This window comes from Ambystoma mexicanum, chromosome 7q (genome assembly GCF_040938575.1).
Source record: "Ambystoma mexicanum isolate Mex_15411 chromosome 7q, UKY_AmexF1_1, whole genome shotgun sequence".
Classification (NCBI taxonomy): Eukaryota; Metazoa; Chordata; class Amphibia; order Caudata; family Ambystomatidae; genus Ambystoma; species Ambystoma mexicanum.
This window is the reverse complement of record NC_090941.1, coordinates 717,572,190-717,590,743: the sequence shown is the minus strand read 5'-3', so window position 1 is coordinate 717,590,743 and position 18,554 is coordinate 717,572,190. Positions and strand designations below refer to the sequence as shown.

The window sequence follows — 18,554 nt, the reverse complement described above, 5'->3', positions numbered from 1 at the left end:
GACGTACATCAGTTACATATATACAAAAGGAGCACCTTCCAATCAGCAATGACACAGAATGACCCATTCGATGCCGCCCCCAATTCATTTCCCTTTGAATTAGAGGCGATGTTTGACCATTGTGACAAATATGACATCTTAGACCACCATATTTAGTAAAATTTTACAGACGCCATTCTTTATTTGTAAGAACACAGCGTTTCTGTTTTAATGGGCAAGCTGCGCGTAGGAGACTGGCACATACCAGGCCTCACTATCTCTTAGTTTCGATTCTCGCTCTAGAGGTCAGCCCACTCTCCGGGGCCTCACTGTGCTCAGAAAGGGGGGCCGTAAAGAAGAACATAATTCAATTCTTAGTTTCATACATTGCTATTCTTTCAGGAGACTCGCTGGCATTTGTGAACTGATTAAAATGCCTTGCTCCCTGCCTTTAAGGATATGTGAGGGAGGGAATCGGGCATTTCTGTTTGGCTTTCCAGTGTAATGTTTCAACATGTTTCTTAGCCTTGGGTCATTGAAGCGAAATAATATCTACAGCAAAGCAGCTTTACATGATGCAAAGTGGCAACGTTCGAGAGAGCAGAGAGAAAACAAAATGGCAATTCTGGTCATCTTAAAATGGCCTTACTCTAGTTGAACTAATAGCTACGTTATAACTAATGAGTATATATATTTCTAACACTGTAAATGAGGTGATTAGTCTTCGGCCAACCAATTAATCATGCATTTCCTTCTGCCCAAGGGGTGTTTAGTATTTCTGGACTGACACCGTGTGTCTACAGTGGCCATTTTGGATTCTTCCCTCACATCCACGCTATCGTTGGTGGGTGCTGGGGACCTTCTTTTCGGTGGACAACCCTTTCCACGTGATAGTGTAAATCCATTCCGCCCTTACTATGACTGGCGTGCTCAGATGCCACTACCACATTCGGTCTCACTTCCTCCTACATCTGCCCCATTGGTCTATGTAGACCCGGTGGTGTGCCTTCTTGGCAGTCCTCCTTGCTGCATTCGTGGGGCTATGCCCCTCATCCGAGGCCCCTGCCCACTCCAGCGGTTTCGGCAGAGGATGCCTTGTTTGGGAAATTTCAGAGTCTAATGAACTCTTATCCCATGAGGGAGTACTTTAAGGGCATCTCAGACTCCATTGCCCGCCCCAACACTTCCTGTCATGGCGCCTGTCGCCCCACGGCAGTAGCTCCTCCTCTGCTTCCCGGCCCCCCTCCTGCTTTTCCACCTCTGCCTCCCTTGTCACCGGTGGACAAGTCCTCAGCAGAGCGTGATGTCAATCTGACGCCTGTTGCGTCGCAGTCGGGGGACCCGGATGCTCCAGACGACCACTTTGCAGATCAGGATAGTGAAGACCAGCCCCGCTATGTCAGAGCATTTCACGACCGGGTACTGGGCATGATGTCACTCCTGGACATACCAGTGCCTTAGGCACCCGCTCCGCAGGAAGGGGTGCTCTCGGGGGAGCTAACCTTGTCACCACAGAGCACACCGGCCTGTTCCTCCAGAGGGACGTCCTGGCCGAGGCCTGCAAGGTCTGGGATAAGCCCCACACCGGGCTACTTATAAGTAAAAGGATTGACGCCCGTTATAGTCTTCACACCTCCGAGGATGTAGCCTTGGCGTCATGTCCGCTCCCGTCCTCGACAGTAGTAGCGGCCGCCACTCTGCAATCTAAGGCGGCTTCTGCTGCTTCCACAGCTGTAGCCCAGGTTCTGTCCAAGGAGGACAAATTACTTGATTCCTTGGGCAAGAAGATTTTTGCTAACTCGGGGCTGCAGTTGCGTTAGGCTAACATAGAGCTCATTTTAACAGCGGCGAATATGAAACTGTGGAGAGATGTGGCTGACTTCCAAGAGTTAATTCCGGCAGACAGATTGGAAGACTACAAGGGCGGTCTGTCAGACGCCACGATGTTGGCGCAGGATATGCTGGAGGCTGCTGCGCACCATGTCGACACCTCAGCTCAAGGCCTCAGGTTGGGGCTGGACACCTCGTCAAGCTTGGCTTCATGCAACAAAGTTTTCTAAGGAGGTCCAAGATAAAGTTCTGGACCTGCCTTTTGATGGCAAAGAGCTGTTACATTCTTCGACGGATGACGAGCTCACCAAGACTAAGGCCAGCACGCAAACTGCCAAGTCTGTCGGTGCTAGTGAACGCCCCAGTCAACGCTCAGAGATTTGGATCCCAGTCTCAGCACTCCTCGGGCTTCAGAGGGGTCCAGGACCGCAGGTCTCATAGGACTGACCCGCTGAGAGGTAACTCCCATCGGAGACAGCAAACATGTCAGTTTTTTTCTCGTTCAGCCTCCACTTCAGGGACTGGTAGTCTCTCTGCCGAAAAGTCTGAAAATGATATTTTTTGGCGCTCGCACGAGACTCCGGTGGGAGGACGAATCTCATCTCATCTCATCTCATCTGGAGGTGTGGCAAACCGTCACCGACGACCTGTGGATTTTGTCCATCGCTCGGGCGGGCTTCCGCTTGCCCATTCCCCCTACCTCACCCTTCAATCCTCCCTTTTAGCAGTCGGGGACACCCTCCCTCAGAGCCGAGGTCCAAAAGCTTCTAGATCTCAAGGCGATAGAACCTGTTCAGTCAGAGAGCATGTCTGCCTGGTGGTTCCAGAGGCTTCTGGGCCTTATGGCCTAGTGCATGCTTGCTCTTCCCCTGCCGCGTCTCAAGATGCGACTTATGCAGTTGGCTCTTCGGAGCTCCTGGCTCCAGGCGGTAGACCCGGACACCAAAATAATCCCGGTTCCACCCTACAGGTTGTCAGATCTCATTTGGTGGTCTTCTTCCAGCAATCTGTCTGTGGGTGCGCCCTTTCAGGAGCCCTCCCCCCATGTGACCATTACGACGGACTCCTCCCTTATCGGGTGGGGCGCGACAATGGATCATCTTCAGGTTTTCGACCTGTGGTCGCCGCAGGACAGACAATTTCACATGAATTATCCGGAACTTCTGGCGATTTTCCTGGCGCTCAAGAAGAGTTCAAGCCAGGGATTGTGAACAAGGTGGTCCGCATCTGCACGGACAATGCAGTATCCATGGTTTACGTCTACAAGCAGGGGGGTACCAGCTCACCTCCCTTTGTAGATCTAGGCATTCAGATTTGGGAATGGGCCGTCCTGTTGGCGGTAGACATTCCGGGCCGGCTGAATGTAACAGCAGACTCAGCTGGCGAGCGGTGGTCAGCTACGAGTGGGAGTTGAACACGAAGATCCTCTCCAAACTTTTTCGCCATCGAGGCACTCCAGAAGTGGACCTCTTTGCGACGTCATTGAACAGGAAACTTCTTCTTTATGCCTCCAGAAACGGGCTCGGAGCCTCTTCCCTGGGGGATGCTCTTGAGATTCTGTGGCACAACATGAGGGCCTACGCCTTCCCACCTCTTCCTCTGATTCACTGGGCGCTATGTAAGCTCAGGAAAATGTCGAATTGCACTCTCCTGTTCGTAGCCCCGTGGTGGCCGCCAGATTATGGTTTTCAGAGCTTCAGCATCTGTCAGTCTGCCCACCGGTCGGGCTTCCGCTGATTCCTGACCTGCTTCATCAGAGCAATCAGCAGTAGTGGCACCCCTCTCCACAATCATTCAGCTTGGCGGCCTGGTGCCTGAGTTCAAATCTATAGAGTTTCAATTTGTCCATGGAGAGCGCACGCTCCCCGGCGCCATCAACCACAAGCCAACGCTCTGGTTCGGGTAAGAGGAAGTCCGAGAACCCGGCGAAGCTTCTGGAGAGGCCCCGGTCGATCTCGAAGACTCTGGCAGAGGGGGAGCGAGGCACGGACCCTCCCCCGAAGGTGAAGGCCCCAGGCGTACAGAAGGTGACGTTGGCTGTGATGCACCCTGCTAGGACCTCGATTGTGGATGTCGCCGCGGACCTGGCTTAGCCTGTGGGAGGCTACACCAGTGGAGGCGCCCTCAGGTACCAGTCTCCCAGCCACCGCGGAGGGAGTCGTCTTTCAGGCCCATCGAGAAGACCCCCACGAAGTCCTCGTTGGAAGGGGGGGGGTGGTGGCAGTCGTGGATACGGACACGACCTCTGAAGAGGAGCTCATCCAAGTCGTGGAGGAGACCCAGCCCATCGGGAGGGATCCCGGCGAGGGCGACGGTGACGCAGACGAGGCTCCTCAAGAGCCCTCACGCCCGTCGTTTCCGGCGCCGCAGGACACCTCGGCGGCCATTTTGTCAGCCATCCAGTCCTTATGCTCGGAGATAAAGACTAGGTTGCCCCTTCTCCCAACGGAGGAGCCTGAGCCAGACCCGACGGAGGATCCGGAGCCAGGACCTTCGGGGAGCCCAGAGGCTCCCAGAGGAGGAGGACGCATCCTAGGCCTCCTCCCCCGCCTCTGCGGCCTTTCTGCTTTCCCCCCGGTCCACTACCCACGGGGATGATACAGGCATGGACACGAATACGACGGGTACGGATGATGACGGAGGCGACGGGACGTGCCCCCCGTCACCCCCTGCCCGGGCGTCCCCGCCCGACGAGATTGAATCCTTCCATGCAATGATCTCCAGGGCATCCAAGCTCTTCCAGCTCTGCCCCGAGGAAAATGAGGGGTTCCTTTACCAGCGTCGCGAGGCTAAAAGGAAGACGGTTCTCGCCGTACCGCTTCTTGATGACATCTGGGATGAGGGGCTTGCCCTCCTCAAGAACCCTTCCACGGCTCCTGCGAAGAGGGACCGGTACGAGAAGAAGTACCGGGTCCCCGACGCTGCCCCCTTGTGCCTTAGGGCGCAACCAACCCCGGACTCGGTCGTTTCGGCGGCGGCCAAGAAGAAAGCGTGGGGGGCATCGGCCTCGACTTCAACCTCCCCTCCGGACGGTGAGGGTAGGAAACTGGATGCGATGGGACGATGGGTCATCTCATCTGCAGCGACGACCATCAAGGCGGCCAACGCCCTGGCCCTCGTAGCCCGCTACGACAGGGAGTTGTGGTTCAAGATCGCCCCTCTGTTGGACTTCCTTCCGGATGCCAAGAGGGTTGAGGCCCTGGAAATCTTGCAGGAAGGTGAGATTGCCTCAGACCACGCCATTACGGTGGCCATGGACATCGCCGACACCGGTTTCCGTCAGTTGGGCAACAGTGTTTGCCTGAGACGACGAGGATGGCTCAGGGCGACGGATTTCCGCCAGGACGTTCAGACCAAGGTTTTGGACATGCCCTTCGATGGGAATAACCTTTTTGGCAAGGCGGTTGATGAATCCCTTCAGGCGATCAAGACGGACACGGAGACGGCCCGTGCACTGGGTGTGCTCCAACAACGACGGCTGTCCTTTCGGAGTTCCGGAGGCAGACAGGGTGCCTCCAAGGGAGCCGGCAGCAGCTCCTCTACTTACCGTCAAGTGGCAAGGTCTTCGTCGCAGGAGGCCTACAGGAGACGCGGCAAGTCAGGTGGATCCCGCCGTCGTCGCCAAGGTGGTCAAGGAGGCAAAGTGCCTCCAAGCAAGATTGAACCGTCCATCGAGTCGGGCCTCCGCCGAAGCACCCCGGTGGGAGGCCGGCTGACGAAGTTCGTCGGCGTGTGGGAGTCCATCTCCACCGACCGTTGGGTGCTGGAGGCCCTGGCCCTGGGGCACGCCCTCGAGTTCCAGAAGAGGTGCCCCGCATTCCTCCCGTGGCCAGGAAGGAAAATCGCGTCCCTCAACTGCTGTTGGAAGTACGGGCGATGCTTAGGAAAGGTGCCATCGAGCTCGTCCCGAATAGGCTTCTGGGCTCCAGAGTTTCCTCAAGATATTTCCTCGTGAGGAAGAAGACAGGAGGATGGCGTCCCATCCTGGACCTGTGACGACTAAACAAATACATCAAGGCACAGAAGTTCCGTATGGTCACCCTCCAGCACGTGCTGGGACAGCTGGAGGAGGGCGATTGCCTGTCTTCGTTGGACTTGGAGGATGCTTACTTCCACATCCCTATTCTAAAGAGACACCGAAAGTTCCTCAGGTTCGTGGTCAAAGGGCGGCACTGCCAGTTCTAGGCCCTCCCGTTCGGATTAAAATCGGCGCCCAGGATGTTCACCAAGTGCCTAGCACCGGTGGCGGCACGGCTGCGCCTGCAGGGTATCCACGTCTACCCATACCTGGACGACTGGCTCATACAGGCAAGGACAAGGGAGCTCGCCGTGGATCACACTGCGAAGTCCGTCCAGCTGCTCACGGACCTGGGGTTCTCCATCAACTTTCCAAAATCCCACCTGGTCCCGTCGCAAGTCGCCCTGTTTCTGGGAGCACAGCTCAACACAGTGGCGCGGCGGGCCTCACCGGATAAGGACCATCCTAGGAAAGGTGCAATGTCTACTGGCCACGAACGTGGCCAGAGTGAGGTCTATCAAGTCCCTCCTCGGAATGATGTCCTCCTGCATTTATCTGGTGCCCCATTGCAGACTTCGGATGCGGCCCTTGCAAGAATTCCTCGATGCCCACTGGATCCAGACGACGGGCAGCTTCGAGGACAGGATCTCGCTCGACAAAACGTTCCGTCAGGCGATACGATGGTGGGGTGTCCGCGCTCATCTGACAGCGGGAACAGGCTTCCTAGCCCCGGACCACCAAGTGACGACGGATGCCTCCCTGGAAGGTTGGGGAGCGCACACCGGGGGCCTCCACGCGAGAGGCCTTTGGTGCTCGGAGGAGAAGACTCTCCACATCAACATCTTGGAGCTCCGCGCAGTGTTTTGGGCCCTCAGGTCCTTCCTTCCGTCCCTCAAGGGCAAGGTGGTGAGGATCTTCACCGACAACACCACCACAATGTTTTACATTCGGAAGCAGAATGGAATCAGATCCCCTGCCCTGTCCAAGGAAGCCCAGGATCTGTGGCATTGGGCCATCGCGCAAGGGATGTTTCTGGTACCCTTTCATCTGGCAGGGATAAAAAACACCATCGTCGACTCACTCAGCAGGGAGCTGCGCTCGTGCCACGAGCGGGAACTGCGCCAGGATCAAGTGGACCGACTCTTCCGACGATGGGGCGAACCCCAGATCGATCTCTTCGCGACGGTGGCGAACTCCAAGGTTCGCCAGCAGGTTTCCCCAGCCGAGGAGCATGGGCGATGCTTTCTCGTTCCCCTGGGACGGCCTGTTCCTTTATGCATTCCCGCTGTTGCCGTTGCTACTCCGGCTCGTCAACCAGCTCAAGAGGTCCCGGTGCAGGATGATCCTCGTCGCACCGGCGTGGCCGAGGCAGATCTGGTTCCCGGACCTTCTGGACTTGTCAGCGCCCACACCAGTCAAGCTACCGACGGACGCAGATCTTCTCTCCAGAGGAGGCGCCATTCTTCATCACGAACCAGAGTCGCTGAACTTGCAGGCCTGGCTCCTGCAGCACTCGAGTTTGGAGGATACGACATCCCGGCCGACTGCAGAGAGGTTCTTGCAAAGGCCAGGGCTCCCTCAACTCTCAAGTGCTACGTACACAAATTGAAGAGGTTCTCTATCTGGTGCCGGGCACAGAAGATTAAACCTCTGTGGATTACGGCCCCTCAAGTATTGCCGTACCTACTGTCTTTGGCCAAGGCTGGCCTATCTCACGCTTCCATCAAGGTACATCTGGCTGCCGTCTCACGTTAGACCAGAACTACAGGACGGGCGTCCTTGTGGTCTCATCATCTGGTGAAGGAATTTATGAAAGGACTGTTCCGATCATTCCTGCCGGTGAAGGCCCCTGCCCCGGCGTGGAGCTCAACGTGGTATTAACTAGGCTCATGGGGGCCCCATTCGAACCTATGCATTCAGTGCCGTTGAAGTTTCTGTCGTGGAAGACAGTATTCCTCGTGGCCATCACCTCTGCACGACGAGTGGGAGAGATCCAGGCCCTGTCTTGCAAGCCTCACACTTGACTTTTCACGACACGAGGGTGGTGCGGAGGACGCACCCCTCCTTCATGCCCAAGGTGCTGTCGGACTTCCACCTCAACGAGCCCTTGGTGTTGCCAGTTTTCTTCCCGTCGCCTTCGTCGGCGGCTGAGAGGACTCTGCACTCGCTAGATGTAGCTAGAGCGCTGAAGTTCTACGTGGACCGCACAAAGAGTTTCCGGAAGACATCACAGCTGTTTGTGAACTTTGGACCTGTGAATCAAGGGAAGGCTCTCTTGAAGACTTCCATTTCCAGATGGCTCTCCGGCTGCATCATGCACTGTCACCGGTTGGCAAACGGACCGCTGCTAGGCCGTCTGAGAGCCCATTTGACCAGAGCGATCGCTGCTACTACGGCGTTCCTGTCTGGTGTGCCCCTGCTCGACATCTGCAGGGCTGCTACGTGGAGGTCGACGCACACCTTCACGAGATTCTACTGCGTCGACCGGGATTCCAGGGAGGAGTCCAGGGTCGGCCAGGCAGTGTTGCGCAACCTGTTTGCCTAAGGTGAGCCTGGTGAGGAGGTAAGAGTTGCTTAATGTTGAGTTGTTGTATTGCTTGATATTGAGCCTTGTGCCACCTCCCGTGGTTGTGCATGTGTATACTGCTATGTATTCTTATATTCATGAGCATGTGAATCAATGCCAGACCCCATGCTGGAGAAGGAACAAGTTACTTACCTGTAACTGTTGTTCTCCAGCATGGGTCTGGCATGGATTCACATGCGAACCCTCGCGCCTACCCCTCTGCGGCTCTTCACTTGGTCATACTGCCACTTCACGTGCTAACAAATCTGAGGATGGCTGCCAGGGGTGGGGCTTAGGGAGAGGGCAGTCATTGGCTGGGGGCAGTATGACCCAGAGACCAGTGACTGGTTACTACTGAGAAAGACAGATCAGAAACGAAACTGATACTGATTTTTTCTATACCGAGGATTCCCGGCCTGATGACGGGGAATATTCATGAGCATGTGAATCCATGCCAGACCCATGCTGGAGAACAACAGTTACAGGTAAGTAACTTGTTCCTTTGTGTACTATATGCTACTACGAAAAGCCTATAGTCAATACATGTAATTGTAATGTTGACATTGTGTTTTTTAATCCTGATAAGTATTTGAACATGTCTTAACGGAACATCTATTTATCTTTCAGATCAAGGTGTTGAAACGACACGAGCAAACGTGGTAAATATTATGCTTTAATTGAACTAGTTTGTAATAAGATGCTTGGCATGGACAACTAGTATATTCACATCTTTTACTACTCCTCACCTACCTTCATGACGACTGGGATTTCTTTAACCCCTTCCAAGTTCTTGGTAAGATGTACGAGTTTAACAGATCTTTATAATCCTCTGAAGGACCACGCCCAGACATTCTGCTCATTCAGTCCCTTGTGTGCTTTTTGGGACCTCAAGGCCAGCCTGATCTCTGTATAGTAGAAAGCAGACCAGCCATCCAAGATTTGCCAACTCACTCAGCACCTGCTTTTTCATATAGTCCTGGAAAGTGTTCATCCGTGTGCTGTGCGTGTAGTACAGATGCTGATCTATCTGTTTTTGTATTTCTATTTCGATTTATATTCATAGAGCGCAGACCTAGCTAGGATGCATCGTAGCGCTGTACAAGCAGTTTGGGGTTAACAGAGGTCAGTTGAACAGGAGGTTACAGTGGCCTTGGTATCCCTTATTACAGGGGCGGTGTATTCATAGGAGAAGCAGGTCCAAAGTGATCCCTAGGTATTCCCTGAAGAGCACGATCTTGAAATCTGGGTATGCATCCAGCCATGTCCAGGCTACCAATTTCCCCTCCAAAAAAGCTGCATTGTGATTGAAATGAGTCCCTTTCACCAAGTCTGCCGAGGCTCGCATGCTCTCATACTTCCTTTTATTTTTAATTTACAGTTGCTAATACCTTTTGGTTGATCTAACCTGCTAAGTGGGTCACAAGCACTCGGCTCCATCTGCATAGTTATTCTAGGGCTCTTATATCTAATCTAAACACCATCAGACCATGCTTAACAGGCTGCCCGCTTGACAGCTAGTTTATAGATTATAGATGTTTGGAAGCAAGGACGCAGAACTTTCACAAATTGAACATAGGATTAAATTATCTCTTAGTAATAGGAAGTAGCCAGTAGAATTGTGTCCAAATAATGAATTGCATCTTTACATACATAAGTTAAAAGAAAAAAAGTAAAAATGAACAAATCCACAACCTATTATGTTAAATTTAAAATCTCTGAGAAAGTACATTGCTGCGGTCAACCAGTGATTTTGACCATATGAGCTCCAAACTCGTTGACACACCATTCCGTCTTCTCCAACAGTGCAGTCTTCCACCAGATGGTCAAAATAATGATGGTGCCTGTCATTTAAAGCCCCACGGTGCAGTAAAAGGTGCTGCAATGACTCACCCTGGCCCTGCTCCAGACAATAGCGGCAGATACTTAGGGCCCACAGGATCCCCGTTTTAGCACCCTCCATTTCTTTAGTTGGTAGTAAAGTGAGCCTCAATCTGATATCCAGTCTATGCCATGTCGAGTTGGTGATTTGCTTAGGTAGGTCGATGACACCCACACAGCCCTTACATCAATTAGCAAATCTTTGAACCTTTTATGTGATCTTAGATTTTCGAGTGAATGCATTCAATCCCCTTCTTTTAGTTTTCTCTTGGATTTTAGAGAGGAGTTCAAGAGCATATCCACAGGATTGCCACTTTCCTCAAGGATTAAAGTTTGGCCCTGCTTCAACAAATGGGAGCAGGAATTTTATTTAGAGTCCAAAAGCAGCCTCCTTTCCCACCCCCCTCACCGCACAGGATACCTTTTAATAATGCAAGATTTTTTGACAGAATATAGTACTAGATAGAAGGCAGGCCTAGTTCAACGTGAATCACTGCCATTGGAACACCATTCGGGAGTGACAGGACTTTCCTACAAAATAAGCCCTCATTCACTTCCCTGCACATCGGTTATGGAAGCTTGTGATTTTCCCCACCATACATTAAAGTGGGGACGCCTTTCAATTTGTAGTAATCAAGCACATCTGTTAGTGAGAAATAGCCATATATTCTGTTAATTCCAGAAGGCTGTGCTGCCAGCATTTGTGCCCTATAGGTCAGGTGGTTCGGTTCTGTAGTTCAGAGCTACTCTGCAAAGCCTGCAATTTGGTACCCAGGTAGACAAACGTTGGGACTTTATCCAGCACCTCACCATTCAGACTCCACCAAAAAGTCTTACATTTTTGCCTCATACCTGGACGAAGAATCAAGATCTTCGATTTCTTCAAGTTGTTAGTACGTTTGTTAAGGCTAGCATACCCTTCCACATCATCCAACTTAAGCTGGAGCCCAATTGGTGTGTAGTCAAACACCAAGTCATCAACGTAAAATAGATAATCAAGTTTTAGTGTCGAAAGATGAGGAGGGAAGCTACGGATGTTTTCAAAGACTTTGCTGATGCTGGAGGTAAAGAGGGCGAAAAGGAGCAGGGCCAAAATACAGCCTTTTTAGGCCTCTAGTAATCTCAAAGGCAGCTGACAATTTGCCCCAGGCGTTGAACCAGACACTGATGGTATTCTTATTTCCATTCACTATACTGGGATTAGAGATATATTTCCTTTTTTGTGGTGGCATAGGGCCCCACACAGTCTGGTGGAGTGGGCCTATCCAACTTAAAGCATGCACAACACTAGAGGCCATGGAGTCATCTTGCCTTGTTCATTGGTGTAGTCTATGTGCACTTGGAGCAGTTTGCATTCAAACCAGTTCCCCGGGCTAGCAGTAACCTAGTGTAAAGGTTAAAATTGAAACTGGGATGACTATAGTGGACGGAGTGATCCAGAATTCTATTCACTTGTAAGGGGACATGGTGGCCTGAGAACTGCTGTTCCTGCTTCAGGTCAATCTGGGCACATTGTGAAGGGTCTGCTGTGGCAATGAGTGGGGCCTCCGTTTTATGACGCGGGGAGTTCCAGTTGTTCTGTACAAACATGTCTGGAAAGACACTGCAGCTGTTGCTTTGAAAACAACAATTTTGGAAGTCTAAAACTGGTGGCTCAGCTTTACCACTTCCCGTTTTAAAGACCATTTGCCAGCATTCATGAATGAGACGAACCACTGACAGTCCAACACATAAATTAAAGCACACGTGCTTGGAACCCTGCTGGATGAATGGTTTCTACCGTCTAGGAAGAGTGGACTTAATAGAAACTGTATACACAGAGATTATCCCTGCTTTGTATGGTAGCGTACAGTTCAAGGGCATGTAGGCCAGGCAGCCAAGTTAATATATATGTAGGTTATTCCCATTCTACAGTGCTCTTCAAACATGATGGGTGCATCCAAATATGAGGTCAGACTTTAGCTGGGCATAGGAGACTGATTTCCAACGTCTCCTCCATCTGAACTTTTATCCTGTGTTTTCATGTTTGGCATGAAACATTTTTGCTCACAAACAAAATGTACAAATGAATGCTTTACTTGCCATGCCTTTTACTTTGACTTTTATTTTCACATTGATGTCATAGTCAATGTTTAACTATGCTTCTGTGTTCCACAACGCACATTATAGATTGTCATATGTAAAAAATGTACTAAAATGCTTTGCACAAAGAAAATAAGCATCAGCTAATCAATAAAAAGCTGCAATTGTGTATAAAAGAATTGGAATTTTGTACATGAATACTACATTAGAGATATCTGTTTGACAGCAGCAAGGATGCGGTTTCCTTCAACAGTTGCCCGAACTGCACGGCCACCGTAAGGGTCTAAAACCAGTGTGCACTGAATTTACCCTACGCACCCCCAAGATCCATAGAGGGTAGGACAACCCCCCCCCTTGTTATTGCATCCAATAGTCCAGCATCAACAAAATGTTTGTTCTCCGAAATGCTTCTTGGAGGTACGACTCCGTACACTCGAGATGGCTTGCTCAAAAGGACCCAGCACAGATACTTTCTCAAATTGGAGATGAGCGGACTTCTACTCCAATTATAGCCATGTACCCCTGGCATATACTTGACACCATTCTAGAGGAATTATCTCTCAGATATCAGCACAATTTCAGCAGCAGAAAATTTATTTTCTGCAGCATTGGTTATATAAAAACTCAAAACGGTGAACCAAAGTGAAATATATGGTATACCTAAATTACCCAGGGCCTGTGATTTAGCATGTGTCCCAAAGTGGGAGACATAATTTGGTTCAATGAGAAGTCTTTGGAGTCTAGCAAATAAAATGACCTAGGCTGGTTAGCCTTCCGTGTGTGCTGCACTCCCTTTTTACCACTCAGGTGGTTACATACATTTTAATTGATCAGTAGCATAAGTGGTTAATTCCTTTTAGTTTACTTGTTACTTCTTTGTAAAAATATTGGTGAAAAGAACAAATTCAAGGTTTGTCGAAGTTACTCCATTTATCAGTAAATGCAAGTAGGTGCTAATGCATTTCGGACTATTGAGCCCTTCATCAGGACATTCATGTTCAATTTTATCAACACGTGCGGTAATATCAATTCAATCAACAAGCATCCGAGTCCAACAATTTGCATATTGACATGTCAAGTCTCCATACTGTGTTCCCACCGTATCATAATGCATTCACACAATACCATAATTTGATGATTTCATTCCAATTTCAGATATTTGCATTGTGGTGTAGAATGATTCAGTTCAGAAAATAGATCTCGTAATTATTTTTTTAATTGTATTAGCTGAAATTAATCAGCTTTTCAATATAATTAATCCAACAACAAAACATTAAATACTTGGTATTTTTGTTGTCATCCTTTTTTGATATACAATCCATTATACTTAAAACATAAAATCGTGCATGTATATATCAATCAGACAACAATTAAACAAAACAGTATTACAATCAATTACCACTAAAACAATGAATTGTTGGCCTATGTATCACAAAAATTTAAAACAAACATTCCTAAATTTTTCATCTACAAAAAAAATGAGAAAAAGGTAAACCAGGTACAAAGAATGGCACATGGCTATTCAGAGGTACTTTCCTCCTTGTCTCTACCGTGTTTGTTGTTCGCTCCAACCCAGTACTTCCATTTCATTGTCATTTGATAACGGTATTCACACTATATTTAGTGTTTTAACAGGACAGCTGTCATTATCCAGATTCAATGATTTCAAAATATGTACAAACACTATGTGTATTATGCTTTTACCAGAGCATAAAAGGAACGACTAGCGTAATTCCTGTTCGACACGTTCTACAATTGAGATAGCACTTGCAAAGTGTGTTATTCTTAGGCTGTGTAACGCTGGACAGTGGCACAAGAGATGTTCAAACGATTCAACTAAATTATGATTTGCACAGAATCTACAGAAATAAGAAGCATTGGTATTAGTTTTCTTCTAGCTTGTACTTGTCTGGTAGCCCATAAGTCAAAGTGCACGCTTAAAAAAAAAAAAAAACTGCTCTAAACTCCACAGATGGTGATTTCAAAAGATAAGATTCTGTCATTTTGACCTTTTTAGGCCAAAATCTTAATTTGCAAATCTGGCGATACTTTAAACATTGCATTTTCGTAGCTATCCAGTCACATCGATAAATTAATGTTTTTGTTTTTTCTAGATTTGTGACCAGCATGTCAATTGATATACTAGCATCTCCCAGAATTGTAAAGATTTTCTCTACCCATCGCTTAGCAAATGTATTGCATGAAAAGAGCATATGATTTGCAATCACCTTCAACATATTTGTGGGCTGCGTTGCAACAAGACATTTTCGCAATAAGGCACAAAGTTGCCAAAAGTAGGAGAGCATGAAGGGAAATCAAGCCCAATTTGTAGCGCAACCACACCCCCGGCACACACTGAGGCAGGTGCAGAACTGATCTCCAAAATTTGGCTTCTATTCTGTCAGAATTTGGTTCTTTCCAAGTCGGTAGTGTTTCTATACCATAAAGGATTGTGGGAATAGTTTTCAAGTTCCGAAAAAAGAATAGCTGGTTTTATTGTGGACTTGCCATACCGATACAATAAAATGTTTGCCTGTGGTATGGTGTGCTTAATTTCTGCTCCATGCTCTCTACCTGACCCTTTGGATTAGTCATGCCTTCAAAAGTAATTTCCAAATAAGTGTACTTTCTGACTACTTCAAGTTTGATCTGATTAATGGTCCAAGTATATGTATTCCGATTGCTCTTATTGGTTTAATACGTCACTATTTGGGTTTTGTTTGTGTTAAGTTTTAATTGATTCAACTCCAAATACAAGTTGAATGCACAAAGCAAATTTTGCAGTCCCATCAGAGTTTTAGAGATGAGGACTATATCGTCAGCACATTTTAAGTGTGTAATTGCTTTACCATTAAGCATTGGGAAGTCTGACATTATATGCAAGAAAGAGTATTAAAGAACTTGTAGAAAATAATTGAAAATTGCTGATGCCAATAGACGGCCTTGTTTGAGACCACGTGCCGTTCTGATTGGAGAGGATAATAATCCTTCCAATGTAAGACGAACGTGGATAGAGGTGTCCGAGTGAAAGGCATGAATGACATCCTGTAATACCGGTGGACAACCGTCTCTCTTTAATTTGGCCATGAGTAGTACGCGGGAGATAGAATCAAAGGCCACATGTAGGTTCACAAAGGCAAAGAATACTGATTGGTTGTATGACATTGGGTTTTTATGGCGTTGAGAGATAAAAGATTGACATTTGTTCCTAATCCTGCAACGAAACCTGTTCCGGGTCTCTTAACTGGGCCGACTTTGTCCAAGCAATAAATTTGCATAGGATTAATTTAGCAAAAGGCTTGCCCGGCGCATCTATTAGCGCAATTGGGCGACAATTTTTCGGGTTAGTACGGTCACCTTTTTTATATATAGGAACAATAATGAATGTTTTCCAAGAGGCCGATAGAGTGCGACTTACCATGATTTGATTGAAGATTTTGAAAAGGATTTTTGCCCAATACTGCGGATCCACTTTAAACAAGGCATTATGCAGGTCATCAGGGCCAGCCGCTCTGGAAGAACTGCATTTTTTAATTAGTTCTTCTAAGATCTCTGGCGACCGCTCAAATTACCATTTTGATGTGGTTTGTGTTACATAATCAGCTAATTTGAATTCACTATCCTTGTACAAGGCTGTGTAATGGGCCACCCAATGCTGTTCCTGTACAGCACTTGTTTGGACATTAGCTTGGCTCAAATCAGCTGAGTAATTAAAGAGCCCCCAGATCTCCGCAGAATATTTAGTGCCTATGGCCTTCAGCATCTGTTCACTGTCATGTTGAAAAACCAGTGACCGTCGGCCACGTATACAATTAAGATATTTACATTTGGCTGATCTCAACGCCTGGATGGAATTGCTTAAATTTGCAGCCATTATTAGCCTTTTTTCCTTGCGGTAAGCAGCTTTTCAATGCTTAATTTCAGGATCAAAGGTCTGGATATGAGTTATGTTACTTTGTGATGGAATGACAGTGTTCTTAAATGGTTCTAGAAGATCTATGTATATTGAATCAAGACATGTGAGTTTGCATTGAAGTTAACTGACCGTGAATATTTCACCAATTTAGCTTGCGACCACTTCAGTCGTATTTTGGTATTGTTAGCCACTTCCTGCATCATCCACTCACGCTTCAATTTCACGGTCACTGGATGTGCAACGATAGCAAATGATGGTCACTTTGCGTTTGGGGGATTGCTTCAAATGAGCAAGTTTTAGCAAACAACCTCTGATCTGCATACATGTAGTCAATCGTACTTCTACTTGCTTCTCGATGCCAGGTGTGTTGTGATGGGATATCCCTTTCTACTGCTCCATTTAACATACAAACATTTCTATCTCTCATAAAGTTAGACCAAATAGACACCTCTTGAGCCTTAGTTTTATAGGTAATGGTTAAACAATCAAGATTTAAGTCACTAACTATAATGGCGTCAGTAATTTCCACAGTCGATGTTATCAAATCCAACAGTCTTGCCAATCCTTGATAAAATGCTTCATCTACCAAACCCACCGGGTTGCGATATATATTTACAAATGCAATGATGTGTTGTGAACATGTTATTTTCACCAATTGTATGTACAGGCTTACATTCCTCCATGCTTCAATTGTGAGACCCTGCTTTAGATTTACAGCTACTAATAGGCCTGGAGAGGGATGACCTCTCGAGTCGGCTCTTGCAGGCAAGAGGACAACATCATAGTTGTCCCATGTCAGAGATTCAGTATACCAGGTCTCCTGGAGAGCATGTTGTTGTGGAAGGTTTTTGATAGATGCTTGCAAGTGAGAGTGCCCTCGAGAGTTCCAACTTGCCACCCTAAAAGAGAGTGGCTGTGGGTCTGTTGATGGTTATACTGTTGGATTCAGAACCACATCGGGACGACCCTCCTTTCAAAGAGCCCAAATAGATCTTATTGCGTGATTTAATCACCTCTGCTCTCAGCGCTAATCGCTCCGGGTCCTGCGCAATCAAAAACACCATTTCAAACAATATCATTTTTGCTTTCCATATGGCATTTAAGACTACTCCAGATGGTATCCATAATCTCACAATTGAGGTAACTGTATCTGAAAGATATTCTACCTGTGCAATGTCACGGGACACAATGTCTTCAAGCTCCACCACATCTCCAAAGACATTAAGAACACTGTCTGTTCAGATTATAGGAATCATAGGGCCCCACTCGACATTTTAGAATTCAGGAATGACAGTCCGACTGTAAGGCTATCGAATGTTGCGATACACTGATAATCGGGTCCATTAAATTGCTGTTTAGATCCTGGTTAATAAATTCCTTAGGCATTTACTTTGGTTTATCAATGTCTCTAGGAGCAGTATTGTGCAGTGGTCTTTGGGGTGAGTTATCTACTCTCCTTTAGGACACTCATCCACCAAGCTCGCCCAAGAGACCGTTTTGGGCTGCGCTCCCTGCCCACGCAAGCCCTGTTCACCATTTGCACAATGCACACGTTCAGCCAGGTAGGTATCAACTGCTTTATGCAGTACAGTCAGCATCGCTGATCTCCCAGTTATCAATTCCTTGCACTCTGCGCCACATCAGCTCTTGTAATAGCCACCGGTGCTTCCTGAAGGTTTGGGGCCGGATGAACACCTAGGTTGGCATCTCGTTTGAGCTTGCGCACCAGATCATCTAAGGGAGCATGGGATGAGGGAGACTTAATAGTATCTTTATCCAGACGCACTTCTTTCTGCGAGACTACATTGGTCACCTGATCCACTATCGGATCACAGTTTGGTGCACCTGTGAATTTTGTTTCGGTCAAGGTATTTTTTTTAAAAAGGGAATTTAAAGAGGCTTTCGCATTTCTCAATGAAGGCATATTCTTTGTTTTTTTTTTTTTTTTTTTTTTTTTTTTTTTTACTGCTCCTCGCAAATAAAATGTGTTCTTTGCCAACTGTTTTGAGCCCTGACGGCCATATCTCCCGTGGCTCTCAAATCGTCCCCGGTCGGAAGTTGCAACGGACCAAAATCTTCCTCGCCGCATTTTGCCAGCGAGTCCAACACGCTAGTCCACGGTGCATTTCCCACGTGCGAGGACGGTATTTTGATAGTCTGTTAAGGGTCTGATTATGTTCTCAATTATCGGCCCCCTGCAACACTGGGACAATTTCAACAACTAAAGACTCACCTACCTTCGTGCTCTCTCCTTGAGATGGAATTTGATTAGGGTACTTCGACCA

The 18,554-nt window shown here is 48.0% G+C and overlaps 1 protein-coding gene across 5 annotated transcripts in view; it reads left to right on the top strand.

Annotated features, from left to right (window-relative positions):
* ZMYM2 (zinc finger MYM-type containing 2) overlaps nucleotides 1–18,554 on the top strand; it is a 2,192,903-nt gene that overhangs the window by 1,101,932 nt on the left and 1,072,417 nt on the right. For all 5 annotated transcript variants that reach the window (XM_069640238.1, XM_069640242.1, XM_069640239.1 and 2 more), the window contains one exon: nucleotides 9,021–9,052. In XM_069640238.1, the coding sequence (XP_069496339.1) occupies nucleotides 9,021–9,052 (32 nt within the window). The remainder of the gene's footprint in view (nucleotides 1–9,020; nucleotides 9,053–18,554) is intronic.